A 20,465-nucleotide genomic window follows, 5' to 3' on the forward strand; every position below is an offset into this window, starting at 1 on the left:
ATAGTTTGGGCAGGCATTTATTTGGCGTATTTAAAGAAATACTTGCTGAAAATGTAATAATGTCACCAGCATGTTATGGTTTAGTCATGTTTAGAATCAGGGATGGATTTATTTATATGGAGATCTTAGGACACTAATAGTTGTGAGGGGTCTTGTAGAGATTAATATGCGTGAAAATCCACTTATAGAAACCAGCAGCAATAAAAAAATGTTTTCTAATTGTTAAATTCAGTTTCATTTCAAAAACCGTAGTTACTTATCTATAAGTTAATACTTTTATAAAGCAAACACAACACGGTTATAGGTTATATTAAGAGTATTTATTTTCATCAATAAGAAATATCAGATCCTGTGATATTCGAAGGAAAATCAGTAGATATTGCCATCGTCATCATAACATCGTTTTGAATTTGGGTATAAAAATAAAATGCAATGGCTAAAAGACCTGTTCCAAGAAGATCCCCTAATGCGGTTAAAAGCGGAATTGCCGAATTATCCGGATCGATCTTCCACTTCCACATCACGTGGATCATTACGTGAGCAACGTACAATAAAATCGCCACCTGACGTAAAAGGAATTTTATTAAACACATGATTTTAACTAAACAATCACGAGAATAGGAATTTATAGAAATACCTGTAAAAGAGTGGCTACCAAATAAATAGGTAGAAAAACGGGCGTGAGGCTGGTTTGGCCACGTTTAATTAAATGAATACTGTAAGAAAATATCAAATGTCCGGGAATAACCATTAACATGAGAATTTTAGCTGTGCGTGAATGATCACCTGAAAATAGGACACACGACTTAAATTATATTTATAGACAATATTTGTAATTAAATGATCATACTCTTTAAAACGAATATTTTTTTATATTTTTAAAATTTATTTCATAAATACTTACATTTTCCAGAGAAAGCCGAACACGGAAGAATGCATATATCATTACTATTGCTAGGCAATATTCCCAACTTAGATCTTTTATGAAAATAAGTAGCGATGCGACTGGCTTGAACTGCAACTAAATTTCCACCAACTCCTAAAATACAAAATAAATCTGTTAGAAATTAGACGATATTTACAACAGTTTGTAAGAAAGAGAGAAATGAAATACCGTTTATAACGGGTTGGAAAACTGCCATTCCTTCGTAATCTTTGATAGCGATTTCTAAAATGTAACCTCCCGCACTAGAATTAAACTTAAATAAGATTATCTTATTATTTGAAAATATAAAATGATTGCGTTAAAAGAAGCAACCATTTCACTGACAAAAATGTGAAAGCATTATTTTAGAATTCAAAAATAGTGGGTATGCCTGTCCTCTGGCAAATACAGTACAGTACATGTACAAGTTAATGTAAAGCGGCTAAGTAAGAAAATAACGTAATACATTTCGTATGAAACGAATTGTGCTATTGGCTTGTTAGCTGCTCCTTGTCTAGATGTACTGTACTTTGCGTGAATAAGATCCCAAGCTTTACTGAAATTTGATTAATTTATGCATATATATTTGAATAATTATTTCATATATGACATAATATAAAAATTTTAAAAATACCTTAAATTAAAATAATAGTCGTGCAATTAGTTTTAAACAATGAAATTAAAATTATTGTCATATGTAAAATAAATTTTTGAAATGATAGTTACTGAATTGGTTTAGAATTTCTATTATTACATCTATTTCTTTACCTTGTGATAGCAACAGCAGCAAGGACAGGGAACCATCCGGTTAAAATCAATTGACTTGTATAGATATTTCTTCTAGCAAAAATTATCCAAAAAGGAACCAAAAAAATAAGAATTCCTAAGATAACAGCTGGAGTGGTTACGTTTTCTAGAAAATTTTTAAAATACTAATGTTTAGTGGCATAATTTCGACATTTTTGGAAAACAATGAAGATTATAGTTATACTTTTGTAATTTTAGAATTTACCTAAATTCGAATGGAATTTTCTTGCAGTAAGTGCCAAAATTCCTAAAGTAGTGATATCTCCCAGAGAAGCAGCAACAGGCGTTGCGATGTTGTCGGGATTAATTTTGCAGCGATGAGATACAAAAACCACTGTTGTAGTTATTGTACCTGGAAAATTCGAGTGTTTGAATGGGTAATTAGACATAATTTTGATAGAAATCTGAAAAGATCGTTTAGGTAGTCTTACCTAATCCAACAGTAGTGATGACCGCCGTCGACACGCTACTGCAACCTATTAACAAAGCATGACGATAATTGAAATTTCCGGTATTAACTAGATTCATAATTACAGCAAATGCGGCTGTAATTAAACCCATAATCGTAGCTTGAGCCTATCGAAAAATAAAATTTTATGTACACATTTTTTGCGTAAATATGAAAGTTAAAAAAAACTAATTAAAACTATATGTATTAAAATATTATATGAAAACTTTTGCTACAGAATATAAAAAAATCATAATTTATTTTTTATTTTTAATGTTTTAAATTTATTGTTATTACGAAATTACTACAAAAATCTGGTAACTTATCATTACGACCAGAGTCGGTAGATTAACTGGTCTTTCGACTCAGTTCAAACTTAGCTAGAGCCAATTTTTGCCGCTAGTTGGCGCCACTGTTGGCAGAAGAGCCTTGTTCTTGCTTTGGATATACAGAACTCAGTGATTTCGACCTATAATAATTGTTTTTTTTTAGCTACATAAAAATGCCAACGTGCTTTGTGCCAGGATGCAAGGCAGGATATAAGTCATCGAACGAGAAGAGACATTTCTTCCGTGTTCCTAGCGACAAGATTGAGAAGTGGATGCGATGCATTCCACGAGACGACAAGAAGCTAACAAGTAAATGTTATGTTTGTGACGTACATTTTGCGAGTAGATTTATTTTAAAAACCTACTCCCATGTTATAAATGGAGAGAAAGTAGAAATTCCACGAGATCGCTGGGCATTAACGTCAGATGCATATCCATCAAACTTCCCTAATTGTCCTAAGTACATTAGTAAGTCTACCTCAAAAACGATCAACGCGATGTCTCAAGAAATGAAGAACCATCTACGAAGAGATACCGAAAAGTCAATACCAAAGGTAAATATTTATATGTTTTTTATGTAATCTTAATCCGTAGTGAGCCATGTAACTTTTTGCCCTTGCCTGAGTTGCAGTGGGTCTCTCGGACCCTGTGTTTTAATATAAATTTTTCGATTGGAAGCTTAAGACATCTAGTCTAAGTAAAATCAAATAAAAAAACGTTTTAATCTCATGTTGATCGGGCCGAAAAGTTGGAAAAATATAAATTTTTTCAGTATTTTTAAGGAACATTTTATATTTAAAAAATGCTAACTAAAGATTGAGCTGGGTTTGTGAGACCCACTGTGATTCACTGAGGGCTATCTCTCTGTGGCCTAACTTTTCTTATAAATACTTTAAGATTAATTGTCTGATTTTTTTTATATTTTTTTATCAATCATTAGATTTGCATGATACACACTCTCAAGTAACAACTGTAGAAAATGAAATAGAAGAACCCTCCACATCTGAAGCAGCAACTACACAGCATCCTGAGCTGTTATATGTCAATAAAATCTCTGCTTTGCAGTCTGAATTGTTAAAAGTCAAAGAGGATTTGTATCGGTGCAGAAAGCAAAAGATGATCTATAAGAAGAAACTGAAAACTCTTCAAACAGAAAATCTCAAGCTTCATCAAGAAAATGCTGAACTTAAAATAAAACAGTTGTCAGCTGATAAACTTGATTCCTTACCACCGAGACAGAAACTTGTAATAGAGCACATGCTGAAAGCATGCCATATAAAAAGCAAAAAGGGTATGAGATATGACATAAATTGGTTACTTGACTGTTTGCTTTTAAAAATTAGGTCACCATCTGTCTATGAATTTTTGAGAAATAATGATTACTTGCCTTTACCTTGTCAGTCTACACTGCATCAATATATCAGAGGCATTAATGCCAAGTTTGGATTTGATGAAGATCTTTTTGTTATTTTAAAGTCAAAATTGGAGACTATTCCACAAACAGAATGCCAGGGAGTTTTAATTTTTGATGAAATTACACTTCAAAAACATATAGAACTTTCAAAAGCTACTGGTGAAATGATTGGACTTGTTGATTGTGGTGATAATTCTGTGTTGCCACAGAGTGAATTTACAGCAGGTGATCATGGCCTAGTGTTTATGTTCAGACCTCACTTTGCTAGTTGGGTACAATGTATTGGCACATTCTGTTCAAAAAGCTCTGTCCCAGGTTCTACTGTTGCAAAACTTATTTTGCAAGCAATTATTCATTTAGAGCAGTGTGGTATAATAGTCAATGCAATAGTTTGTGATGGTGCCAGCACAAACAAAGCAGCTTTAAAAGCTTTAGGAATTTGTGCAGACACAAATAATGTACAATGCTCATTTACAAATCCTGCTGCAGATAGACAAGTACTGGCAATTATTGATGTACCACATATTTTAAAATGTATGCGAAACAATCTTTTGAAAAGTAGATACTTTCAGGTAAAACTAAGAAAATAAAGTGTTTTCACCTAATTTATAATATAAGCCATTGCATTATTCTTCATTTTTACTTTTAGTTTCCTGAAGGAAGGGTTGAATTACAGCATTTTAAAGCAGTTGTTGATGAAGATTCCAAATTACCAAAGGGATTAAAGGCATGTCCCAAAGTAACTGAAATACATGTTAATCCCAATAACTTCCAGAGAATGAGTGTATTGCTGGCAGCTCAAGTAACACTTTTTTTTTTTTACTTATATAATCTGATTTGATAAGAATACTTTTATTTATCTCATTTCTTTATAGATATTTAGTAATACTTTTGCTGATGCTATGCTGTTTTATAAACAGCGTGAGGTTGCTAGCCTAAAGAATACAGATGTTACAATAAGTTTCATACGTCGCATCAATGCTCTTTTTGATGCTTTAAATCGCAGATTGCCACAGGATGGAATCAGACATGATTCAAATGATCTCAAGGTAATAGTAATGATTCACTAGGAAAAACTATAAATGTTTTAATAAACAACTTTTTTAAAATAGGTTATTGAAGAATCTCTAGAATGGTTAAATAGATGGGAAACATTCAGATTACAGATTGAAAGCAGTGATCAAAATGGATTTTTGAGCCACCAGACAGCAGAAAATCTACGCTTGATGCTAACTAGTATCTCAGCACTCATTAAACAATTGCTTCCAAACTCATATTATATCTTGACAGCTCACTTTAATCAGGACCCATTAGAGGTAAAATTGACTTAGTGTAATGATTATATAATCTTGTATTAAACTCTTAACTTATGTTTTCTTTTCAATTAGCGTTTCTTTGGAATGATAAGACAAGGAAGTGGAAGCAATTCTCATCCCACAACAGTACAGTTCTTATACCTGTATAGACTGATGACTGTGTACAGTTTGGTTCGTCCTCCCAAACGAGCATCAGTTCAAACTGATCCTGGATCTTCCCTTGTTACTTTAAAAAATCTTCTTCAGAGTCATAAAAAACCATTTAAGGAAGTTCAAGAACAATTGGAAGAACATTTACAAAATTTGCTTTGTAATCCAAGCCTGCCCTGTGGAGATCCTACTGATAATGAATTATTAGATCACGATTATTGTGCACCAGAAACATTTAAGTTTATTTTACATTATTTAGGAGGTTACATTGTTCGTCATCTGCTGCCATCACTTGGTTGTGATGAATGCAAAAATATATTAACAGCAAAACCTGAAGATGCTGCACCAGAGAAGACATTTACATTCATCAAATCTCGAGGAGGTTTGTTATATCCAAGCTATAAGCTTTGCCAATTGATGTACTGGGCAGAAAGCAAAGTATGTGAACAATTAACAAACCCAAACATGAATGTTTATTTTTCAATAATGGATATTATATTAAATCAGTGTTCTGTTACATTGATGATAGGATGCCACAATGCTGGTCACAAGTCCTACTTGACCTCCAGATTTTTGCACTTTTTTGTTACCTGTCGATTGCATTTTTTCACGCGAACGATTAATCAATCATTTATTTCATCAATTGAAAGTAAAAAACATAGAAAAATTTCTCACTTAAAGTAAATTTTAATAGCGCAAATAATAATAATTATTATTATAATTATAATTATGTGTAATATAATTTGTTTGTATGTATAATAAATTTTTAACGTATAATAAATTGGCATAATAGCACAATTTATTAATTGTACTATTATTTCAGTTTTGTTCCTTGTCATTTATTTAACTGAATATCAATCTTTATTAAATAAACATTTCTCAGCGATGGAAGGTGTTTAATGTTTTATTAAGTGTCATTTATTTATCCATAAACCTGGTTTTGGGTTTAAATAAAAGCCTTTTCATTCTTATAATAAAATTCATAGAAAATTATGAAATCGAACTCGAAGGTTATATAACTTTCAATTAAAAAAAAAATATTCGACCTCACTGCGATTCGATCTAGCGCTCTTGTAGTGATTGCAATGCCCCTGGTGGTAACATTTGTCTCTAGTTGATTTTAGTTACTAGCGAAGATAGGTAGTCGAAAGACCAGTTAATCTACCGACTCTGTTACGACATAACCAATTTTGGCGTAATGATAAATTGCCAGATTTTTATTGAGCTATAACTAGACTAATATATAATTTAACTATTACAGGAATTTTTATCCTCAAATTAGACAGAGTCGCCATCTATTAATCAGTTTAATAAATAATTAACATAAAATATTTGCAGACAAATTTTCCTATAATATTAAAACAGATAATTTATTTCTAATCACCTTAAACGCTATTTAGAAAATCAATTAGGTTACATTTCAGTAATGAAAAATAATTACAAATTGTTCTTACCAGTTTCAAAGCCATATTACCCCAACCCATTATTAAAACGTTTCGTACGGAATCTAAATTACCTAAATTTGCCTAAAAAAAGAGGGGAGGAAAATTATTTCTTAAATTACCTTTTGAAATTATATAGAGAAATATAATATTGAAATTTACTTGAGTAGACAATCTTGATGCCAGAGTCATTTCCAAATTTCCTTTTAAACCCAAAAGCGCTGGCACAACAATAAATAATTCGCTAACTTCCATGAAAACATCCCAATTCTGTGAAATATATATTTAGTAAATTTAGCTGATTAATAATTTTAAAAATTTATTATTTTTATAAGAAAATAAATTTTAGAAAAAATAAGTGGATGCGAGTATTCCAGAGTAGCTACCATTGTCTTAAATGTCAGAAAATAAACTTTTTGCTATTATTAACTGACTTTTGAGACCTTCTTTATTTTGTAATTTTGAAAATCTTCTAAGGAATTCAAATCAAATTGGTGCAAAGAGACATGTTTAGTTTTATCGCATTATTTTCAGTCCAAGGCTATGATTAACCACGTATCGTGCGAAGCAGCAGCTGCAGATCAAATAAACTTAAATATAAAATAAGATAGATAAGACATTCACTTTGATCTTTAGAATAATTTAATATTCCTCTCTCCTTTGCGATATAAATTTTGAATAGTGAATTTTTACAGAAGTAAATTGAAATTTAAATTGCAATTTAGTCGAAAATTTTGTGAAGTTTAATTAGAAGCAAAAGAAATCTCCAACTCTATAGAATCAAATCCTTTTTACAAGTTTGGTTTGTAACTCTTTAAGCTCTAGAATTGAACATAATTCAACTGGATTTTATAAAATTTAATTAATATTGAATTTTTAGGCATAATCACTCGATTGTAAATATAATCTTGAGATTTAACATTGCCATATTTACAACGAACACGGTTACATTTTAAAAAAATCCTGGTATTACAAAAACAATATTTTAAAATTTATATCAAATTGCAGTTTTTCAATATTATCAATATTATTATCCTTAAAGATTATCAAAATTTAATTTTAAATTTTAAAATTAAACAAAATTTTTAATTTACAAACAAAATTCTTTTGGTTAAACTGATGATTGATCCTAAGATGGGACCACGATGTCCATTCTTCAAATTTCATTCATTCTGTAACATGGACTAAACTTTTATTCTTTGAAAATTAATATTGTCCCAATTATTATATAGACTTCATAACGTAGCGGTTTCACATTTAAAAAATGCAAAATAACTTAATAGGGTTTGTAAATACAGTCGAACTTATAATAATGATCACCGCTCAACGACGGCCATTTTATCAGGAACTTTTTGAAACAAAAATGCATACAAAATAACCTCCAAACAATGACCATTTTTATGTTCCCATTAGTGGCCATTGTTTAGAAGTTTCATCATCATGTATGATTATATTCTAGAACAAGGGTGGACAACTAATTGGCGGGCCAAATACAATGTGAAATTGCATGTATGGAAGCTAAATTTTCTTCGTTTTTACTTACGATTTATAGCTGGTCTGGTCAACAATTCGATCCGATGTACACAGAAATTGTTGTACCTTGTATAATAAAAGTTTATAATAGCATAATTCGATTTATTGCATATTTTTGGCCATATGTATTTTGAAAACGTTCGGATTATATATGTTCGACGATCAGAGTTGGCCCGCGGGCTATAAGTTTCCCACTGTTGTTCTAGAAAATCCGAAATTAATGATATCTGCTAATTTTTGTCATAAATTAATATAACGATAAATTAAATAAAAAAACTCTAAGTTTATAAAAGTTATACTCCATTATATATTACAGCTGTGCTAATTATACAGAATAAGTAAAGTGCCTATTACTTTTGTTAGATTCTGATAGAATTTCATTGTATATTTTGAATGGTTATTTGTTACCTTTAAAAACTCACGATATTTTTTAAATGTAAGATGTGTTTCCAATTGTAAAATGCCTCGAAATTTACTCAATTCAATACGAAATCCTCTTCGTTGGCATCTCTAAGAAACGACATCAGACGTCTCGTAAAAGGCGATTCAGTAAAAAAAAAATTTGAAGAATGGAGACTCGCAGGATTCAATCTCGAGTATTCTTCATAATAGGGTTTTCGGCAGACGTCACGACTAAATTTGCCTAAATACTGTAATAAATAATAAAGAATTAAAGCAAATTACCCGAACAAGATCCAAAACTAAACCTGCAGAAACTGTTCCGAATCCAGCGATTATAAATGGCAAAGATACTTGTGAGAATATGCTGCAAAGAGATTCTGTGTCCTCTTCTTTTTCCACTTCATCGCGTACTTCAATTACTTCTTCTTTTAGTAGGGGCATGATTTCGGTTTCGTATTTTTGTTTAGTGTCCACATTGGACTCTTCGATTTCTATCTTGAAGGAAATTTGTCTATTGATCTTCACGTTAATGAAATCCATGAGCGATGAGTAGGAATCGACCAGCCTGCTGTTGCTGCTTCGAGTTTGCTCGGGTCCTGACATAATCTATCAAAATTAATTATGTAAACAAACTTCAATGAGGAAATTCAAATAATTAAATAAAATATTTTAAAAAATTACCTGTTTACATTAAACTTCTTTTCTAAAGAAGCAATAAGAATATTTTCTAACCCATCGATTAAACAATGTAGAAAATCAATCTTCTTCTACTCGCACACTTATTTCGAATTAAGCAGAACGATACTTCGCCTTTCTTCATCGGAGAGGGAATGAAGATCGATACAAAAATAATTGTTTTATAAGTTCGACTAATCTCGAAATGGACTTTGAAACGGTGGACGTCACCGCGTACTTTGACATCCACGCCTTCTATTATATCAAAACTGGTCGAGACAAGTAACAGCGACGTTCATGTGATTGGACACGTGCCTACCACACTCCTTTCGACTATTAACTGTCGTCATATGTTTTTATTTTTATAATATACAATGGTTTTTCAAAATTTTATATTACGTAAATCGTTCGAAAGGTGTTGTAACGAAATTCTAATCCACAATTCTTACATCAAATTAATTAATATGAGCCTCTTAATTTTTAATCTTGTTTAATTATTGTAACTAATCCTTTTCTTTCAAATAAAGGAGACATTTCTTAATAAATGTGTCTACATTTTAACACATCGTTGTAAAATGACTTTCGTTAATGGTAATGTAATACAGTATATCTGCATGCTAACTTTTCTGCTAAAATGTAGTAAAATTAGAAAATATGAAGTGAAAAAATGATTTGAGGCTGCTTCAGTTCACAGAATATGTTCAAGTGTGTGTTAGTGTAGCCAAATCCAAAAACTCTGGTTAATCAATGCTCTTTTCTAGACTGAAACACCACAATAGCTAACTTTGGACATTTGAAAATCTGAAAATCCCCATCAGTAGATTACAAAGGAATCCTAACAGTTGAAACTTTTTAATCGTGTTGCCACGAACATTTGTAAAAAATAGTTTTATACTCGTATCATATTGCGTAAGCATCATCGACTATCGATTGATTAATTGATCAATCGATCAGTCTCTGTGTCCTTTGTCAATTGATAATTTAGACATTTTTTGATAGAAACTTTCTGGAAAAAAATCTTTAGAAATTAAGCCTTTCATAAATTCAAATTCCAATTCAGAAATTTCTCTTTTTCAAAACAATTAATTATAACTAGAAATTCTCCCGTCAAGCATGACGAAATATTTTCTTTTGAGAACGTAAAGATTGAAGAATCGAGAAGAGAGCTTCAAGTCGAGCTTGACGTTCTGATGCTGTTTCTGCAACCCTTGATAAAGCCATTATTACTCGATGTTGCTCAAGTCGGACTTTACGGCTCTGGGTCTCAGTTGTTCTTATTCTTTTAAATCTAGAATTAAATAACTTTAAAATACGCCATTTATCAAAGTATTTAAAGATGCAAGTTAAGGGAAATTCTCTCGTCGAGCACCGACGTAGTGCGATCACGGATCCGAAATCAATAAAACGTTTATTCTATAACTTCCGCAAAATATGTAGCCTATACTTTCCGCCAGAACATAAAACAAATATAACCAAAATTTCATCTGGATTGGACAAAGATTGCAGGAGTTATAAGGAATTCACATATACACACCTACGCTTTTATATTAGCAATATTACAGTAATAGTTTATTCGTTTTATAGTTAATGTAACGGTTTTGAATCATTTACATGAGTGCTCCTTCTCTTTAAGAATAAAGAATTATCAATGTATTTCCGAAAAACTTTTATATATAAATCTAATAATAAAAATATAAATAATTCCAAAACTAAGACAAAGTGTATATTTTTGAATTTTCCTTCTTTTTATTCCACATTATTTTCAATTGTTATCTAACTAGAGCAATTATTATTATTAATTTTATTTTTTTATTCCTATCGATTTAGATAACGTGATGCAACTTTTTTTTACATTGGGAGTTATCAAACTTGACGCATATTCAATCTCTATGACGTAGAATTTGACATTCTAAATATTTCTCAATTTATCTAATTGAATATCAATCACATCAAATTAATTAAAATTTAAAAGTAAGAACTAATACAGTCGAGTCCGCATAAGTCGTCACCCGAATAACTCGACACCATCGATTAAGTAGTCAATTTTCTGTGGTCCCGGCAGACTTACATAGGCATTAATGTTAAAAAAACTCCGGTTTACTGGATACTGTTTAACTCGTCACCACTGGATAAGTCGACATACTTTTGTTGTCCCACACTCCTATAAGTCGTCACCCTCTCCTGAAAAAATGAATTCACTCCGCACATGTAGTGCGAACTTACTTTTTCAGGAGGGGGAGTCGATTTATTTATTAATATATAATTAATATATATACATATTAATAAAAATACTTTAACATTTTACGCATTTTTATGTATAAAATAATAACAGATAAACAAAAAGAAGATATACAGTCTACATCAATGTCACACCAGAATCCAATTTTGCAATTTTCTCACGCTAAAGGCATTAAGAATCCTTAGACGTTACCTGCCAACAATTGACAATTGCGAAGATGGTGTTTTCAAGGCATTCGTGATCGTTGAAAAAGAAAGTCGAGACAGTTAAATGCTCAAAACCAACAACACTAAACGAATTTTTCAGTTTTTCATCTACAGAGTAATTGTAAATGGAGGACACAATGTATCGTAAGCCTATACTACTGTATAACGCACTACCGTATTTTCCTAATTGTAGTTTTGTGGTTTTTTTTCCAACTTCGCTTTAGTCGTCACATCGGATAACTGGACACATTTCCACTTCCCCTTGGGGTGTCGACTTATGCCAAGTCGACTGTATATTCATTTTTTGTTTCTCTTCTATAATTCTCTCCAGATCATTGAACCTCAGGCCCAATGACTTACTGGAAATTTGGTCAAAATTTGTGTATAAAAATAATAGATTTGGTTGAACCATAACTTGATTACCAAATCTATTATTTTTATACACAAATTTCTATTCAGCTACATGTACCCTCTTAAGGGACAGGATTAGTCACTAGAGTCCTTTTTAGGGTTTTGTTATACCATACGTAACTTATGTATCTCTGCGCTCGCTGAGCGATAGAAATGCCCTTTTCTAATTAAATGTACAGTACATTCACATTTAATTTACATTGACACATCAGTGCAGTTCTACTATAATCTAAAACAAGCTGGCGTACATGAAAACATGTTCATATACGCGAGGTATGCTCTTAAAAAGGAAAAAAAACAAACGAATTTCACACGTGAGAGCGTTCTCACTAGCGCAGGGTAAGTTGGTATGTATAATATTATGAATTTTATAAGACGGTAGTTCACATCCCAACATATTACTTATACGTTATATGTGAAGTATTAGGCTTATGTAAATATGCCAAATATAATTAAACGATTACAAAAAATCTCGTAAATGTTTTACGTGGAAGAATGTTCTTGATCCATTTTATTAGTAAATATTTTTAGTTACAATAGATCATTTTTCATAGTCAGCAAAGTATCGCGTGTAAAAATACAATATGAGGAAATGTTATTGATTTCACTCCAAGCTGAAATTCGGTTTTTCCAAAACAAATATTTAATGCCTGCAATAACCGGTTACGCATTATATTCTATTGGAGGCAATCTTTTGTTACCGTTATCTGCCGTGTCTCGCTCTAATCTGTTACGATCTGTTTACTTAAGGATTCGGAAACTTGACGTCAAACACGATCTTACAAGAAATACGATAGAAAATATTGTCAATGATGGAATTATTTATTTATTTACAAATAGGGGAAAAAAGTGATCACGTGACATAGGTGTCGCGCATATCGATACGGTTGTAAACAAGCTGTTCCGTTCGAAGGATAGCTTACTTTATAATTAAGGAAGAACGAAAATATTTTTTAGGAAGGTTAACAACGGTACAATTAAAGGAAGAATTAAAAAAGTACAATGCCAAGTTAGCTGGTAGAAAAGCCGATTTAATAGAAAGGTAAGTTAAAATAATCTACATCTATATTTTTATCGTTAATTATTACATTTATAATTTCAAGTCATTATAACTATTACATGATAAGGTAACTTACCAGTAGATGAAAGTTTTAAGAATAAGATTTCACAAAATGCACATTTTTCGTCTATAAAAACATTTAAAGATCAGTAAAGTTCTCATTGATTCCTTTCACATTTGTCTAACCAATACGTAAGGTCAAAACTTTAATTAAAATAAATTTTTTTTCCTTTGGAATATGGTCATGTACTGAGCCTGATATATTATAACCAATTTATATCAGAATCTGAAATGTTAACTGTACCAATAGGTTATCACTGTAATTTAGAACAACAATCAATACAAACAAAACTACTTTCTATGAAGTTCTAAGACAATATAAGAGATATATATTTTAATCTTTTACCAAGAGAAAACAATATTCGGAGTATTTAAAATAAATATAATCAAAGTGTCTTTTTTATTGGTCACAAGTCATCTTGTTTCAATAATTTAATGCAATAAGACTAATTTCTTCACCAATAAACTTTTTGTACAAGTGAATTTTTGCCCATTTTCTTTTACTAAATCTGGCATACACTATATATATGCCATATTTAGGTGCTTGTCAATACTGTTCAGTTACCTTATACTGTTTATTTTTATATTATATGTAATATATTAAGGTAAGAATATAATATATAATAATAATTTTTGCCTTTCCTGTCAATGAGACAGAAAAAACTAAATAAAATATTGGTGATCATATCTTAACTAGTTATTAAACTTGTTTACAATAATTTTCAGGTTACTGGCATATGAGAGGAATCAGGAAACTCATAATTTTTCTATATCCTGTGATAGCTCTCCTGAACTCAAACTTCCTGATTCATCTGAATATAAGGATCTCTCTCCAAGTTTACAAATACCAGTTTTGACTATAGAGACAATTGATGCCTACATGGAGATGTCAGATCAAAGAATGCCACTGTCTGCTGTGCAGATGTATTTTAATGAATTCTTATTAATAATAAGAGGAACAAAAGAGAAACATTTTTTTATATTTTAAAGGTAATGTAAAATCTGAATTAATCAAGGGGAACAGATTTACACAGATTTAGTAATTACAGATGATGGGGTTATAGAAAATGTAATATGTGAATGTACAGCAGGTAAAGGGCCTAAAGCGTATTGCAAACATGTATGTGTAACACTATTGGCAATAGAAGAATATGGAAGAACAGGCACATATAAGTGTCACAAAACATGCACACAGGTTCTGCAAACATTCCATCAGCCTACCCGCCAACATAAAGGTTCCCCATTTAAGGCTAGTGAGCTTCCATTTCATTTATTTAAGAAGAGAGGAATGAAAAGAAAATTATTGGAAGACATAAAATTTGACCCCAGACCATCTGGCAGTACAATCCCTGATTATACAAACTTTGTTATTAATTTGGCAATGAACATGCAAGTGGTTGTGCAATACCGATATTGCAATTAAGGCAACCAGCAAACATGAGGGCTTTAGAATCAGATCATGATTATTGCAAAAGCACAATGTCCGAAATGTTTTTTAAGTGCTTTACATGTAACTGAAGCAAGTAGGGAGTACATAAAACATTTGGAAAAAGAGACTAGATTACAATGAAAAAGTGCAGTTTGGAAGAAGGAACATTTGTTGCATTTGACATCTTCAAACTTTGGAAAAGTTTGTAAATTAAAATCAACAGACAGAGTAAAATTGTGTGGCTCATTACTGTCAAGTAGGCCAATAAAAAGTAAGGCAATTTCTCACGGCTTAAGGTATGAAAAAGAAGCAATTGAAACATATTCTTTTGTAAATACTCCTGTGAAAGAATGTGGCATGTTTCTTCATTCAAAATACCCATTCTTAGCTGCAAGTCCAGATGGGCTAGTGGATGATGATAAAATATTAGAAGTTAAATGTCCTTACTCCAATTTTAAACTTCCTGTGAATGTGCTAAAGATACCATATTTGGAATGTACTGATGACAAAATTACTTTAAAACGAAATCATGATTATTTTCATCAAATCCAAGGACAATTAGCAGTGACAAATAGACAAGTTGCTCATCTGTTTATTTACACAAAAAGTGACTTCAAAGTTTGTATCATTCCAAGAGATAATAAATTCATTGCAGACATGATTGAAACACTAATTATGTTTTTCCATGAGCATATTAAGCCAGTTCTTTTTTAAAAAAAAATGTTTTATAAACATTAAGTTTATAAAATAATTGAGCTAATTGTTATTTTACAATTTGAGTTTATGTAAAATTTTTCTAGATGGTGTATAGTGTGAATTTTTTTAAATAATAAAAAGAGATTTTGTTTTAAAGATTAAAATTCTTTTATTAGCTTACAAATATTTATTCAACTATAGTACAAATTTTAAAACCACTATATTACTTTGAATTGAAGTTCCACAATGAAGACCTTACTGTGTATGATAGTATACATTCTTAATCTTAGAATTTATAAACAGACAAAAATTTAAAAATACTATAGATGGAAAACTTAAATTAGGCTAGGGTCTAGAATGGAAAAAAAATTATATACGGTATTAATAGAGAGCTAGACTAACAGTGAAACAAATTAAGAGTCTCTGCCAACAATGCATGGTCTAAAATTGCATAACATTAAACATATAAATATAATTTCACTGCCAAGTTTCGTTACTGCCGGATGCATGTGTTGCCTCAAAATTTTATATGTACAGTACGTGAGTACGAGCCATTCCTATAATACGTTCAATATGTATTCTTTTACTAGATGTTTTTCTGTCTCGAGATGACAAACTGCTGCTCAGCTGTGCTTTTCCTCTCATAAAAGTGGATATATTTACCACAACTTCTTTAGTAATTAGTTATTCCTGAATGTTAAAACCTCTATCAGCCATTACCCAGTCTTAAAATAATTATTGGATTTTCGTTTAAAGAATTAACAAATCGTACTTTAGAACCGACAACGTATCGCTTAGTCTGTTTACAACCTCGTCGATACTAGCGCCGCGTACGGAGTAGATTTCACTTTTTTCCCCTATTGTTGTTAACTGTCTGAAATATTTATTTATATCGATAAAATTATTTTTTTACATATATTACAGAAGCAAGAATTAATTAGTTGTTAATACGGATTAAATTACTTGAATGATTTCAATACCAATAATTAATAATTATTTGATAATATAATTATCAAATTCAGAATATTTTATAAGGAAAATATAACAAAATATCTAGAAAATAAGATATTTATAACTATTACAACATTTTATAAACATTAATTATTAAATTAAGTTAAACGAAATTATTATGTAGGCGATTATAAATGTTAGCAGTTATAAATTCATCGAAGAAATAAATAAATACAGTAATTCAAATTTATGCAGTAATTATAATTTAACACAATTAAGACGATAAAAATGGCCAAATAATTTAATTATATGCATTGAAGTAATTACTGTATTTAATAAATTGGAACAATATCCATATTTGGAATATTCAATGTATTCATCATTATCTCAGGATGATAAATGTTTCTTCATAATATTTATTGTACTTTAAAAATAATAAATATGAGAAATCTTGTTATTTATCCTCCTTTACTTCCGTTTATCTTCTTTCTCCGACGTCAATGTTATATATTGCGAAGAGAGGTGGTTACTTTCCACCATTTTCTTCACTTTCGTGGCAGTTACATCTCAAAAAACAAACATTTACAAATGATAAATGCAATAAAAACCCGTTTCATATCTATAATAAAGTATATTTATATCAATGCTTTCATAACTGTATGTATTATCGATGTTGAGTATTATCTAATGCATACAAATGACTATTATTTACGAAATGATTAAAATCAATTTCTTTATTGATAAACTCAATAATCATTTATTAAATATTTATTTTGTTTTTAAAAAATAATTTAAGATCTATTATGTTTTCTAAAGTGCAGACAATATACTAATTTAAAATTCATAAAGGAATTATGTTAATAAGATTCTATAACTTATATATTTAATTCATTCCATTAAGAGAGGGCTTTTCTATGTCTATAGTGAACTCGGCCAGATATATAACGGAAACGATAGCCAAGTAGAGTGAGTAGCGAGCCTGATCTATCGGGTTCAACAGCCCATGCATAATATATCTGGCTGACCCGGATTCGAATTAGGATCCTCAGAGTTAAAGGTCATAACTTATCTTCTTACATAAGTTATCTTCTCACCATTCCAGACGTCGATTCCGCAATATGAAAGGTGGATGGCTGAAGCAATAAATATATTCTGCAGCTCAGAAAATTTTGGTTCGAATTCCTCAGAGTTGGGTAAACCAAACTTTGAGACAGCCGGGAATTTTATATGGGGAAGTTGATTCAAATCCCTGTTTCACCCATTTATGAACCTGGTAGACGTATGTATATACGAATATTTAAATGAGATACAGAAAGAAACCGTATGTCCTACAAAACTATTTAATACCTGAGGTACCGGCTTTACTCGTGAAAAACCCCCAGAAATAGGTGCAGCTGCTCCTTTCGCACCCCCAAATCTGCCCCTGTATAATTTTTAAATTCTAAAAGTGTTTGAAAACTCGATGACGTTTCAAAATCATAAATCGAGTGAGAAATATTTTGCATGTACTAACTTCATGCATTACATTAAGGACCGTAGAAAAATCTTGTCACCCAGTTATTTAGATTCATCTGATCGGCGAATTTAAAAATCGAAAACAAAAAAGTGATAAATTAGACGAATTTTGTTCTAGAAATAAAGCTGGCGCCATCTGTCGATTACAATGATTAATTTATTTTAAATTAACGATTGTGTAATTGATGAATCTCTTCGGACCGATCATTTACGATCCCTTCTTGGGGACAGAGGGCATCGGATTTTATGACGTATTCCTTTTGTTCCATTAATACCAAATGCGCAACAATTTTATTTTTTTAAAAAAAAGCTAGACGGCCTTTTTATCTTCATAGGATCATTTATAAGATTAAATGCGACCCCAAGATTTTGACAAAAGTCTAATGTTCGAAAACCGAGAGTTGCCTATAAACATTATACGTATTAAAATGTATTAATAGAAGTCACTTAAAGAGTTCTATTGAGATTAATGAAATTCTAAGGAGTATCCAAACTTTAACAAATTCCCAAACTCCAAACTTTTGAGGAGTTCAGGAACTGAACTCCTCCAAACTTTTGAGGAGTTCAGGAACTGAACTCCTCAAAAGTTTGGAGTTTGGAAATTTGTTAAATTACATTATCTTTATTTAAATAATATCATCAAACATTATAGAACAGACCTCTAACCTGTTAAGGTTAGACGTTATTCAACCCTGCAAATTTAAAGGTTAGTTTTCCCATCACGGCACACATTGAATATGTTATGCTACATACCAGACATGGGCAAATGCGGCTCTTTTTGAGTTACATGCGGCTATTGCTGAAAGTGTTAATTTCTGCTTTTTATTATTATTTTTACAATTTTATTTCCACAATTTTGTGAAAATATGTAATATTTATTAATTTATTTCCAAGTTGGTGCAATAAATTAAATTGACATTTTAAATCTATTCTTTTCAAACAAGTTCTCGATCCGGATGGGGGCACCCTATCCTTCCCTGCCTTACCATACTATCCGCCACGATAGTACAGAACTGCGGCTCCCATGCATTTTGCAAAACCTACATTTCGGCTCCCACTGAACTCTTGCTTGCCCACCTCCGCTATATACACTGGGCCCTATGTATATAGATCTGTAGCATGATGTAAAGGTTCTACTGCATTACATTATGTTTAGCACACAGATATGAATATATAAATATTTACTATCTGCTTTCGATCAACCGAGGGATAACTATTTAGTTCAGGGTCCCCCAACTTTTTTTGAATGTCGATTTCATTAAGACCTTTTATCGACCCCTATTCTTTTTATAATACAGTTAACAATAAATAAATATGGTGTGACTCGCCATATTTATTTAATCAAAGTATTTAGAGTTTTTTAAAGTCAAAAATAAATTAAGTACAATGGGACTGTATGATATACAGTATAGTATATGATGTAGAATTGTACTTAAAAGGCTCTAGACCTTTATAATAAAGTAGAAATATTTTATTTAATCGTAAAAACGTAAAAGGTTCAACAGCATTATATACATTGGAATTTGTGAATTTCTGAGAAATAAAATAATAGATTTTTACAAATAATAGCTGCTAAACTTTCTTGAAAGAAACGATTCAAATTAATATAACACGCCGTGTAAATAAATAAAAAATATAAATTTTATATAATAACATGTTTATTTATATTCATAGAATTAGAAAATATCAGATGCTGTGATATTCATGGGAATGTCAGTCGGTGATAGAGTAGTCAAAACAGCAGCGCCATTATAAATTTGGGTATAAAAATAAAATGCTGTGGCTAAAAGACCTGTTCCAAGAAGATCCCCTAATGCGGTTAAAAGCGGAATTGCCGAATTATCCGGATCGATCTTCCACCTCCACATCACGTGGATCATTATGTGAGCAACGTACAATAAAATCGCCACCTGACGTAAAAGGAATTTTATTAAACACATGATTTTAACTAAACAATCACGAGAATAGGAATTTATAGAAATACCTGTAAAAGAGTGGCTACCAAATAAATAGGTAGAAAAACGGGCGTGAGGCTGGTTTGGCCACGTTTAATTAAATGAATACTGTAAGAAAATATCAAATGTCCGGGAATAACCATTAACATGAGAATTTTAGCTGTGCGTGAATGATCACCTGAAAATAGGACATTCGAATGTTATATATCATTTTAAAAGAAGTCTGAAAGTGAAAATGTTAGACATAATATAAGAAGCAACAATTATGAGAAGAGGAAATGTAGAACTCACGTTTTCCGAAGAATGCTGTACAAGGAGATATACATAATTTACTACTACTACTACTAGGCATTGTTCCTAGTTTGGATCTTTGGTGAAAGTAAGTAGCGACTCGACTAGCTTGAACGGCGACTAAATTACCACCCACTCCTAAAATGCCAAATATAATCGTATATAAAATACTAAATTATGATGTTTTTTGCGAAGAAGCTAGAAAAAAAAA

The 20,465-nt window shown here is 31.0% G+C and overlaps 2 protein-coding genes across 5 annotated transcripts in view; both read right to left on the reverse strand.

Annotated features, from left to right (window-relative positions):
* Positions 1 to 298: 298 nt before the first annotated feature.
* Positions 299 to 9,607, reverse strand: LOC136977978 (solute carrier family 41 member 1-like). 3 transcript variants are annotated; one of them, XM_067273636.1, is made up of 11 exons: positions 9,448 to 9,607; positions 9,049 to 9,372; positions 6,994 to 7,101; positions 6,844 to 6,915; positions 2,164 to 2,308; positions 1,938 to 2,084; positions 1,694 to 1,838; positions 1,115 to 1,188; positions 905 to 1,039; positions 638 to 786; positions 299 to 563 (listed from the first exon to the last, which is right to left on the reverse strand). In XM_067273636.1, the coding sequence occupies exons 2-11, from the start codon at positions 9,367 to 9,369 to the stop codon at positions 330 to 332; spliced, it is 1,530 nt and encodes a 509-aa protein (XP_067129737.1). In that variant the 5' UTR covers positions 9,370 to 9,372; positions 9,448 to 9,607; the 3' UTR covers positions 299 to 329. The 3 variants fall into 3 exon arrangements, with proteins under 3 accessions (XP_067129737.1, XP_067129804.1, XP_067129866.1); XM_067273703.1 differs by lacking the exons at positions 9,049 to 9,372; positions 9,448 to 9,607 and adding an exon at positions 8,787 to 9,000; XM_067273765.1 differs by lacking the exons at positions 9,049 to 9,372; positions 9,448 to 9,607 and adding an exon at positions 8,773 to 9,000.
* Positions 9,608 to 19,648: 10,041 nt separating this feature from the next.
* LOC136978323 (solute carrier family 41 member 1-like) overlaps positions 19,649 to 20,465 on the reverse strand; it is a 34,815-nt gene continuing 33,998 nt past the window's right edge. For both annotated transcript variants that reach the window (XM_067274061.1, XM_067274113.1), the window contains exons 11-13: positions 20,255 to 20,392; positions 19,993 to 20,141; positions 19,649 to 19,918 (exon numbers count right to left, since the gene is read on the reverse strand). In XM_067274061.1, the coding sequence (XP_067130162.1) occupies positions 19,685 to 19,918; positions 19,993 to 20,141; positions 20,255 to 20,392 (521 nt within the window). In that variant the 3' untranslated portion in view covers positions 19,649 to 19,684. The remainder of the gene's footprint in view (positions 19,919 to 19,992; positions 20,142 to 20,254; positions 20,393 to 20,465) is intronic.

The sequence above is a fragment of the Centruroides vittatus genome, unplaced genomic scaffold, assembly GCF_030686945.1.
Source record: "Centruroides vittatus isolate TY-2023 unplaced genomic scaffold, ASM3068694v2 contig_10, whole genome shotgun sequence".
NCBI classification, from domain to species: domain Eukaryota; kingdom Metazoa; phylum Arthropoda; class Arachnida; order Scorpiones; family Buthidae; genus Centruroides; species Centruroides vittatus.

Coding starts and splice junctions, on each gene's coding strand:
- LOC136977978 (XM_067273636.1), bottom strand. CDS start 9,369: ATGTCAGGACCCGAGCAAACTCGAAGCAGCAACAGCAGGCTGGTCGAT. Junction 1,189..1,693: donor GCTGCTGTTGCTATCACAAG/GTAAAGAAATAG, acceptor GTTTAATTCTAG/TGCGGGAGGTTACATTTTAG. Junction 787..904: donor TTCGGCTTTCTCTGGAAAAT/GTAAGTATTTAT, acceptor TCCTATTTTCAG/GTGATCATTCACGCACAGCT.